The 10,184-nt window shown below is 47.4% G+C and overlaps 1 protein-coding gene across 1 annotated transcript in view; it reads right to left on the minus strand.

Moving 5' to 3' along the window:
• LOC119459018 (endothelin-converting enzyme 1) overlaps nucleotides 1-9,048 on the minus strand; it is a 31,336-nt gene extending 22,288 nt beyond the window's left edge. Inside the window, exon 1 of the mRNA XM_037720865.1 lies at nucleotides 8,731-9,048. Coding sequence (XP_037576793.1) covers nucleotides 8,731-9,048 — 318 coding nt within the window. The remainder of the gene's footprint in view (nucleotides 1-8,730) is intronic.
• Nucleotides 9,049-10,184: the final 1,136 nt, after the last annotated feature.

The raw sequence follows: 10,184 nt of genomic DNA on the forward strand, positions 1-10,184 counted from the left end.
GATTATGCATGATTAAAACCGCACGAAAGAAAATAATCATTCCTGATTCGACGCCTTTTCACCACTAGCCCTCTGCTATTGGTCCAATGTTTTTTGGCTACGCCCACTTCGCCTGTCTGTCACGCGACGTCACAAAACCGCGAAAACTCACCACGTAAAAGTGACGTGTACGCGAAAAAAATGCATTAATATGCCGAACAAAACTGAATTTTTTTCTGAATAGCCACATACTGCCCCGTTCCGAAAGGAATAGAAGATGGCTGCCCGCCGATAGCTCAGGCTCTCGCTACTCGAACCTGCCAGTGAGCATGTATTCGCGCATGATAAACCTTTTTGCGTGGCAGTAAAACGTTATCGAGCTCTTTCGGCATACATATGACATTGCTCTGCCAACTCTTCCTTGCTGAGGATCTGTTTTAGCGGCATTCTTATCCTTCCGTTGCACGCGGCCGCGATTTTAGACTAGCCACCGCAAGCTAAGTAAGGCCAAGCGGACCAATCGGAAAAGCCGGCACCATCTTCTTCATGCGGTTATCTATTTTCACTGTGCTTTCTCGGCCCCATCGAAACCCTCTCCACTAGAGCGTTTTCCTCGCCTCTTGTCAGCCAATTAGATAAGAAAAACCGCTGAGTGTAGACAATGTTATTGGTTTTGAAAGCGAGCAAATGTGACCTCCTATAAATGAGGAGAATGTTTGGTTGGGTTGTTCAGACAACGCTACGAGTCAGCGCCCGATGCTTGCGTCGGTGGTTACGTAAATATGACGTCAGGAGTTTGGAATCAAAACAGTTTGGAATCATTTTACGTTATAGCGCCCCAGTTTCCGGCAATCCTGGGTGCATTCCATGGTCAAATGGTTAGCGTATTGGGCTACTGTGCTGGGGTAACAGTGTTCGAAGCCAACCATAGGGCCAACTTCATTCACTGAGTACGTTGCAATGTGTACTTACGTGCCGCTCTTCAACGAAGCTCTTTCACACCGACAAGAGTCATTTTAGATGCGGGACTGGGAAAGTAACGCAGTTCGAAGAAACTATTTGAGACTGACTTGGAGCACTCTGTATGTGCTACTCTGAAGTAGAGCTTCAAGTCGGGCTAGTTGGTTGACATGGATGGTATATTTTTTTAACTGCGCTAACACACACGGACAAGGACGAGGCAGACAAGACGTGCGCAGACTCGCAACTGAATGGTTAATGGGTGAAAATGACATATATACAGAGAAAAATGAATACATCTGATTGGCGATCCAACCATGGATATGTTGACGTCACACAGTAGCATCTAAATTTTGTACCATCATAGGGACCGTAGTACTACGGAGCTGTTTGAGGCATTTAAGATAAAAACTACACGTGGGTGTGTAAGCCAACCTTCGGTGTCACTAGCTGATTGCGAGATGGCGTTTTTAGATGCTACTCTGTGACGTCAACATATCTATTGTTGAATCGCCAATCAGATGTATTCATTTTTCTCTGTATATATGTCATTTTCACCCATTAAACATTCAGTTGCGAGTCTGCGCACGTCTTGTCTGCCTCGTCATGGTCCGTGTGTGTTAGCGCAGTTAAAAAGCACAAACAAGGTGGCAACTGGGCTTCAAACACCCGAGATAAGTGCTGATAAGTGCCCGTTTTAACGCGGGACACACGACAACGAACGTTGGGACGGTGCTTGATTTTGTGCGGGAAACACTGACACGCATATAAAAATTTGGCGGTGGACGTTACTTACGCACATGTGCCTTGGAATCCTTCATTCTAGCTATGCAATATTTTCTAACCATGTTTAGCTCTAAATGCGACAATGTTGATTCCATCACCACTTGTTTGTGTGTTGTTTCATACTTGTTATGATGTGAAAGACGCTAAAACATGTGGGAAACGACCGGACAAGAAAAAGTTGTCGCAGTTTCACCTGAAAGGTGAAGCATCAGTTGCGATAGCAAATTTGTAGAGAGCTATACGGAGTAATGATAGTAGCTTTATCAGCTGTATAAACTTGGACATGCAGCAGCACCGGCAACACGCAGAACTGTTGTCGACGCCGTCGGCGTTTTGCCCGCGTTCGATCAAAATGCGTGCGGCGTTAGTAGACAGTTTTAGCAGAGCGTTGCTTATGCTCCGCTCCGCTAACGTTTCACGCACACCGCTTGCTGCATGAACTGCGTTGATTTGGCTTGGTTGACAAGCGCGTCTGCCAGAGACGCCGGCAACGCGCGCTCAGCGCGGCTGTAAAACGGCAAAGCAACCAGTAGACGCACCCTAACGCTCCGCTCAAATGGCTTCGTAGCGGACCGTGGGCAGCGTTCTTCGTTCCACTGCCGATATGAGCGTTGTGCGCACGCGCATTAGCGTTCCCGCTAGCGTTCCGCTGAGCGGCTCTGCGCGAATCGTTCGGACACGACGGTCTGAGCGGAGCGGACCGTGAACGCTCTGCTAAAACTGTCTAGTGACTGTTGCCGGAGCCTCTGATATAAAGTTGCCGGAGCCTCTGATATAAATAGGCACTTGGTGCCGCAGCTAAACGTCGCCATCCTTCCCTCCCCCTCCCCCCTCCCCCTCCCCCACGGCCTCTCGCGCGTCGGAAGAAGGCGCGTTTGCTCTACATGTATAGTGATTGTAAAGGAGGAAAGAGATGCTTACTTCTGCAGCCCTTAAGCGAGCACGGCGCAGAACGCGCGTTTGTTCTCCACCGTGCGTTCACTCCCCGTGAAAGCGCGCGCCCCTCGCCCCCTTTCACTCGCACATGCAGCGTTCGATATTGGCGCTGAGCCGTGCTCCCTCAAGGGCTGCATAAGATAGCGCCAACCTTTCCCTTTCCCTCAAGAACCACTTATCATCGGCGACGATTTCCTCTCCATTGACGTCATACGGAACCTCACGGCGACGGCGACGGCGACGGCGACGGCGACGGCTACGGCGATGGCGACGCCGACGGCAGAAATCAGCTTTTGAGTGTCCATATAATTGCTATCGCAATAGAAAATATACCATTGCTACTCTGTCTGTGCTGGTCGTCAATGAATCTTTTGATGCCAACTTTGGCCACTGGGTGTATGCGAATAGGTGTGTTCCACTCTTCAGTGAACGTCTTTGATGCCCACTTGGGTAACTAGGTGTGTTCCATTTGGGAATGTGCCGCTGTACTATCCGAAAAAATATCGCTTAAGTGTGTTCGAAGCTGAGCGGAATCGAACCCCGTCACTAGAGTTCTTCAAGGAGGTCAACCCGACATTGCAAAAGCAGGCGGCACCACAAATGCACTGCGTGTGTGCCACTTTTCAATGAACGTCTTTCAGTAACGTAGCCAGACATTTGGTTGGGGGGGGGGGGGGGGGGGGGGGGGCTCACGTTGCAGCGTGGCTTTTTGTCGAGGGATCAAATACATGAATAATAACTGCTTTGCCAATGTCATTGTATATTAGATGCTGCAAACGAATTATTGAACGCTACGCACTGTCACGTAAAATATGCGTTTTTTCATAAAAAATATATTCGAATGTCCCATAAATAATGGCAGAAATAACTGATATCAATTCTTCCGTGCTTTTTTGTCCATTTCTTAAGTAAAGAAAATATCACACGAAATTTAGAACTATATCAGTTGGAAACCAGCAAATTAGTGCGTGCAGCTGATATGAAAAACGTAAAGGCCATGAAGAGAACAAGTTGAGGACATATATTTTGATGAATGTTTGTCATCCAAGAACTTGTTTACATTTTTGTACATATGCAACGGCCAGCGAAAAACCTCAATGACGCTGTCATTTGTTGCAATAGATTGCGCAGGAGCAGCTGTTACCGGTCGTGTATTGTAATTACACCGCGATTATAGTCGCAACAGTGAGTACATATAAAAAGCAAGAGTTACGCAAAATATACAATATAAATTCGAAGATAGAATGGAATACTATACAATTGCGAAGATACAACTTGATCAAGTGCAAAAAAGTGCCACTGGAAACAGTTCACTGCTTGTTTATACAACACCTCGCAACAAGATATTTAATTATAGGTAACAGTCTCCAATATATGTACGTATTTAAGCAAACGTCACTGTATATAATGCGTCAAACAAGACAAATAAACATGTTGCGCAGTCACAGCTACTAAACTTTAAGCATAAAAAAGACAGACGATCCAGGCACGAACAAAACAGTGATCGCAGAAATCGTGATATGTACTTGGGCCATGCAGCGGTCGCGACCGCATCATATGGGTAGCATAATAGCGGAATAATGCTGAAATCAGAACGAAAATGTGTAATTGAACTGCCTGCAGAGCGGCAACAAATATTCTGCATCCACAATTAAAGAAGGGTATTGTTTCGGTTCAAAAAAGAAGTAAAAGCAGGTAGCTAAAAAGGAAAGAAAATCCCAAACGAAAGCCACAGATGATGCGGCAAGTTGAACTACCCAATATCTCAGTGTGTTTGTTGGGAAACGCAGCGTGGGCCGGGCTTTCAATGACCAAGGTCGGTCAAAATTGGTTATTTATGTCCTCGTAATTTTCGTATTCGCGTGATAATTTTGATCATGATGTAACTATTAAAATAAACAGCGAAAATTTCTGTGGTTTTAAAAGCTAATGAACAGTCATACGTTTGTATAATTACGAGTTTATGGACCTGATGGAACAGAGCTGTTTACTTGCATTGATTTTTGCTGATTCGCTATCTAAAGGACAAACTTCACTCGGCGGGGCAGTTTAGCGAAGCGTTCAATGCCTTCGGACACGTTGACGCAGACGTATCTATGGGTGTATAGAAGCGCCAGCCTAACCATGCGTTCCTCAGACATTGTAGAGCGCAAGGAGTTGTTTAGTAATCTCATATTAAAAAATATTCTCTGTGCTGGCAGTGGTCACTTGTAGGACGACTAGAATATGCAGCAGTTTCTACATATTTACATATAACCTGCAGTCGCAATGAGACAGGGCATCTATTCCGGTGCTAAAACCTAAAAACACTCATTCGATGTCGTTGGCATCCTTGTTTAGGTACCTTGCACAAACAGTAAGCTGTTCGATTCCAGCAATATCCGTCGTTTCGTCAGCAAGTATGGAGAAGCAGCCTGCAGCGTTCACTTTTGCATCTAGGCTTTCTTTGATAATTTCACCACCAATTTCTATAATTTGATTTTGTACATCTGGGCTTAAATACGACGCATTACTGGGGCAACTTTCCAAATGGCTCTTCAGATATGTATCTCCACAATCAGCTCGCATGCGAAGACGCGCTCTGAAAATACCGCTATTTTCAGCGGGGGCTTTGCTTAAATCTATAGGACCACTGTCCTTATGGCTACAGAGAGCCAGCCAGACCTTGTCGCCCGCAAAAAAGAACTGCCTCAATAATAGGCCGTTAAGTTTCGTCTGTTTTTCTCATTTTACTATACCTGCCCTGGTCCAGCTGATCGAGCACATTGGGTGCGCTTCCTGAAAATGGTAGGACAAAATTATCAGTTGCCAGCTGACAGTCAGGGTGATATTTATAATTTTCGTGTGCGTAGAAGATTGCGAGCGCGTGCTTACATTTCTGCAACGGCTTGGACATGAGGGCTCCAATGCGCTCATGTTGGCCCAAGTATATAAGAACATTAAATCCATAAAGTTCCAGGTATGTAAATCTAAAGCACGCCTTTGGAAATGTCAGTGCACTAGTCGCGTCAAAAGTTTATGACAACTTTGTACCCATAAAGTCTCGGAATTGAAATCCATGCGCTCCGTAGTTTCTGCGGCCGCTGAGAGATGCCACAACGCGCCCGATCGCTATCGAAAAGCCTTTGAAAGTTTGTGCTCAGATGGGGCTCCCTGCGTTATGTTACTCCAGGTGCAAGGGTGTTGCCACGAAATCCAGCCCGAGTTCGGAATGTTCGTGCCGAAATGTCGTTTCGAGCGTGAAAAAGACATTGTACACAAAATTCAGAATGATTACCGACGCCGGTGGTTGTTATGGTCGGTGGTGCATGCCAACACGACAAAATTTCGGGGGGGGGGGGGGGGGGGGGGCTGAAGCCCCATCAGCGTGAGGAGAGAGAGAGAGATTGTGGTTGTGAAGAGCAACAGGCGCTTTTTCTGCAGCCCTTTAGGGAGCACGACTCAGCGCCTTTGTGAGGAGAGAGGGCATTTCCCCGACGCCATGTCACCCTCGCCCTCCCTGTCGGAAGTCTGTGTTATCCGCGCGTTTTTGGACAGCGCAAGCTCTCGCTTGCATTCTAACTGGGCCTCGGTAGGGCCAAATCAAAACATTCCAAGCGTCTCAACGCGCTCGCTTGCCTCGCGAGGCGTACATAACAGCGGCGTCCAATTGGACATTAATGCTTTCGCATCAACAACTCATAAGAAGTGCTTAGTGTCCCTGGACATTTTGTGTTCTTCAAATGGATATCGTACGTGATCCCGAGATATCGATGGATATATGAACGCACTGCGCGGTAAGCGTCGAAAAGGTGCATGAAATGGGCGGCGATGGTTACGATGCTCGCGAACTCGCTTCGTTACTTATGGGTGTCGTCATGCGTCGAGTGTTATGATCGCTAGGTCCGGAGCTGTATGCATACTTGCATGATTTCAGTGACATCATATAAAATCCCGTTAATGTGCACACTGGGTGTTGAGGCTGTGTTTGCGCAGAAAACGCAGCTTCACAGCTGATTGAATGTGCAGTCGGTGTTCAGGTTGCCTTCATAGTGCTCGTTTGCATTCCTCGACTCATCATCGAAAACACCGGGGGAAAGGGTGTCTGCTCTCCAGCAGCAAGTTGCGGAGAGCGGCGGAGGGCACTGTCGCGCGTTAACTCTCACGCCACGGAGTTGTGGACAAGGAAAGTAGGAGGCGGAACGGGAGAGTCAATCGCTCGTTATTTTGCTCGTTCGTTCGGGCTATTAGCTTACATGGACAATCATCGTGGATGCTTTCTGTAGAAGTTTATCCTTTCCGAATGCATGCTTGTCATTGTTTTAGTGATTCATCAAAGAAATAATCAATTTGAAAAACACTATACATATTGTGAACTCGTTAAAAACACTTCATTCACGCGAGACGTAAGCATATTTTTGTATAAGGGCATAAGCAAATTTGTGCATATGTGCTTTTATTATTTAATGTTGCTCCTCTGATATCATTCAATTGTAGTGCATTTGCGGATCCGCTACTTGTTTTCCATACGTGTTGCGCCGCCACACGCGAGCTCGATTCACGGCCACGGCGGCCGCATTTCGATGGGGGCGAAATGCAAGAACACCCTTTTTACCGTGTACTTTGACTTTTGTGTGCGTTAAAGAACCCCCGGTGGTCAAAATTATTCTGGAGACCCCCCCCCCCCCCCATAATGATTTCGTGATTACTAATTACTAGTTGTGCAGGTAACGAAAGAGGGCCGCGCGCTACTTGTCTTTTGTGTGGTAGCAATCCGTATTTAATGCAAGTCGCCGTCGTCGTGTGCGTCGGTAAGCGGCAGATCGCAAAGCAGCCGCTCGAGACGTTCGCGTTATGCTTGTCGCTTGGCCATGCTTTCTAGGTTCACAGTATCCAAGCATGCTTTAAGATAACTACCACCTTGCACGTTCTTCCTGCTTCACTCTTCCTGCCAAGAATCTTCGCTTCGTGTAGTAATACGGCCTTCGGTACGAGCTTACTTTGGCTGCGGCGGCAGCATTCGCCCGACGAGAAACTATAGATTTGCTTTGATGAGGCATGTATCGCTAATGCTTGCGCTCGTGCTGCTGGTCCCAAGGTAATTCTCGTTCGAATAGTGTTATGCTTATTGGTGCCTAATGCATGTGTTCTTTCCGAGTTCACAGTGCTGATGACACTCCCTGGGAGCCAAAATGAGAGAAGCCGTGCGCGCGCGCCCAGCTGCCAACGAAACGAACGGCAATCGTCGCCGTCTCTGCACATATCTGCAAGCATGCATCACCGCTTTGTGACTTCATCATAGAGAAATAAAAGTGACTAAATTACAGAACTCGGTGTATACCTCTAACTCGACGTCGTACACGATCTTGTCGGACACCTGCGACACGCACTCGGCTTTCACTGTCACATCACCGTCGACAATTCGTTCAACACCATACGTGCGGAAGCAGACGCTCCCCCTTTCTTGAGGTTGCCGTCATGAAAAAAAAAGCTGTCGGCGTCGGCAACCTTCTTGAAACCGCATTGCAATATCGCTGTTCCGCAAGCAGGCGATCTGCCGCCGTCGAAAACGGAGCGCCGTCAGCGAGAGCAGCGAAGGAAAGCGCGGGCGAAACAATGTAAACAAAGCTGAGACTGCGCCACGGCGCGACGTACCGCTGCTTGACATTTCCACATTGGGGACGCTGTCAGGAGGCGCAGCAGCGCCGTCTGGCGATCGTTTTCTCGTCTATGGAGTGCTGCACTTTCGCTGGCGTGGCATTCCCGTTCCGAGTGCGCTCGCGCGTCAACGCTACGACGGACTAAAACTGGCCTTTAGAAGACTGCGCGCCGACCGATACTCGGGACAGCACAATGTAGAGAAACATTGGCACCATCTCTTAGACTCATTTCGAAACCATTACATCTTCAACGTTTGTCACACCGTGAAAGATATGGAAGGTTTCTTTTTCCACGAAGTGGTGCTCCCCATCACTAATTCTCGCATTGTTTATATTCTCAAGTACTGAACCCAGTTTCCTACTCCCATACCTGTGTCCATGTACGTAGTTGAGAGAGGCGAGATGCTCTGGCACGCATCGATTCACTCACCTTTACGATGCTTGTCAGATGATCGCTGATGCGGCGCCGCTCTTCCTCGGAGAAGAGGCCTACGGAGGCCATGGCAGCTGCGAGGAGCCTGTAGCTTGACTCTGCTTGAGCAGCACAGAAGCGCGGGCGCTCTTGTTTGGCATGGTTCTCACTGCCCTGAATGACGAGCACAACGGCCTTTGGATTTGCCACTGACCCGTACGCCTGTACGAACAACCACGACAGGTGCCGCCGCAGTGCCATGTCGTCGAAAGTGTTGATGAATGTGTACACATTCTTAAATTGAGACATGTCGCTCACAAGCACCAAGTCATCCATTGTGACCGGGGGTTCTATTCCCGTCGCATTATTTAACGTTTCCATCAGGTGCGAGCCAATGGGAATGCGAGAGTTCGAGTCTATGACACGCAAGGGGAACAATCCTGGAATCCGTGCTTCGCAAGGACACAGCGGTACGAAGGTATTGAATACCATGTCAAGCATGGTGTATGTCGCTGACACGATTTTCTGGTTGGGTTGGCTGCTCGTGTCGTTAGAAAAAATCTTGAAAAGTTCAGAGTAGACTATCTGAAAGTTTTCCTTCGACATCTGACTGAATGTGGCCTTCCACAGCAGCATAAGCTCGTTCGGGGCAAGGAATATATGCCTTGGTTTTTCTTTCGAGATAGATGGAAGTAGCTTCACGCTGAACCAGAGATTCACGTTCCAGTTGAATGCAAGGTCAGAGAGTGCCTTCACAAGAGGAACTGGTTCGTCTTGTTTTTCCGGCCAGATGATGCCTCGTGCGCGCATGAACTCTTTGAACATGTCGATCTGTGACCCCTCCTGCCTCATGCACATGTTATACATGACGGCCACTTTTTTACTACGCGAAATTGCCTAAAACCTTTGTTCAGCCTTTCCGGAAGCCCGTAGAGCCATGACAGATACATATCAGACATCTCTGAACGTGATAAGCTGCGCTCCTTGCGCGGCATCCAGCGTCCACAGACATGAGCGCCAAAGTCGTCACAAGGGTTGATGCCTTTGTCCAGCTGATTTGTAATGCGATACCTGCAGTAGAACACAACTTGTTTCAATGTTCACCAACACTTCAATAAAACACAACTATATTAACCCTAGATATTAACAAATGATTCCTGGATGAAGGCGCATGAGTAACAACATGGTAATATGAGCACTGACACACCGAACCAACTTCTGCAAAGAGCAGAAAGTAGACGAACACTTCAAAACCAAAGCAACTTTATTTGGGAGTCACACAAGAAAGAAATAAAATGCGCCCATGTCTTCGTACATTGTAAAAAAAGCGTCACATGTGGCCGTAAATTTCCTCAAAGCAGCTTTTCCAGTCGCACACGGTTCAGTCTCAGGCCCATGGTTATTTTTAATTTTCTTCAATGATATTGTCGTAAATACTATCATCCCAGATTAGGTTCTTTGCTAAGAGCACA

The sequence above is a fragment of the Dermacentor silvarum genome, chromosome 7 (assembly GCF_013339745.2).
Source record: "Dermacentor silvarum isolate Dsil-2018 chromosome 7, BIME_Dsil_1.4, whole genome shotgun sequence".
Taxonomy (NCBI): Eukaryota; Metazoa; Arthropoda; class Arachnida; order Ixodida; family Ixodidae; genus Dermacentor; species Dermacentor silvarum.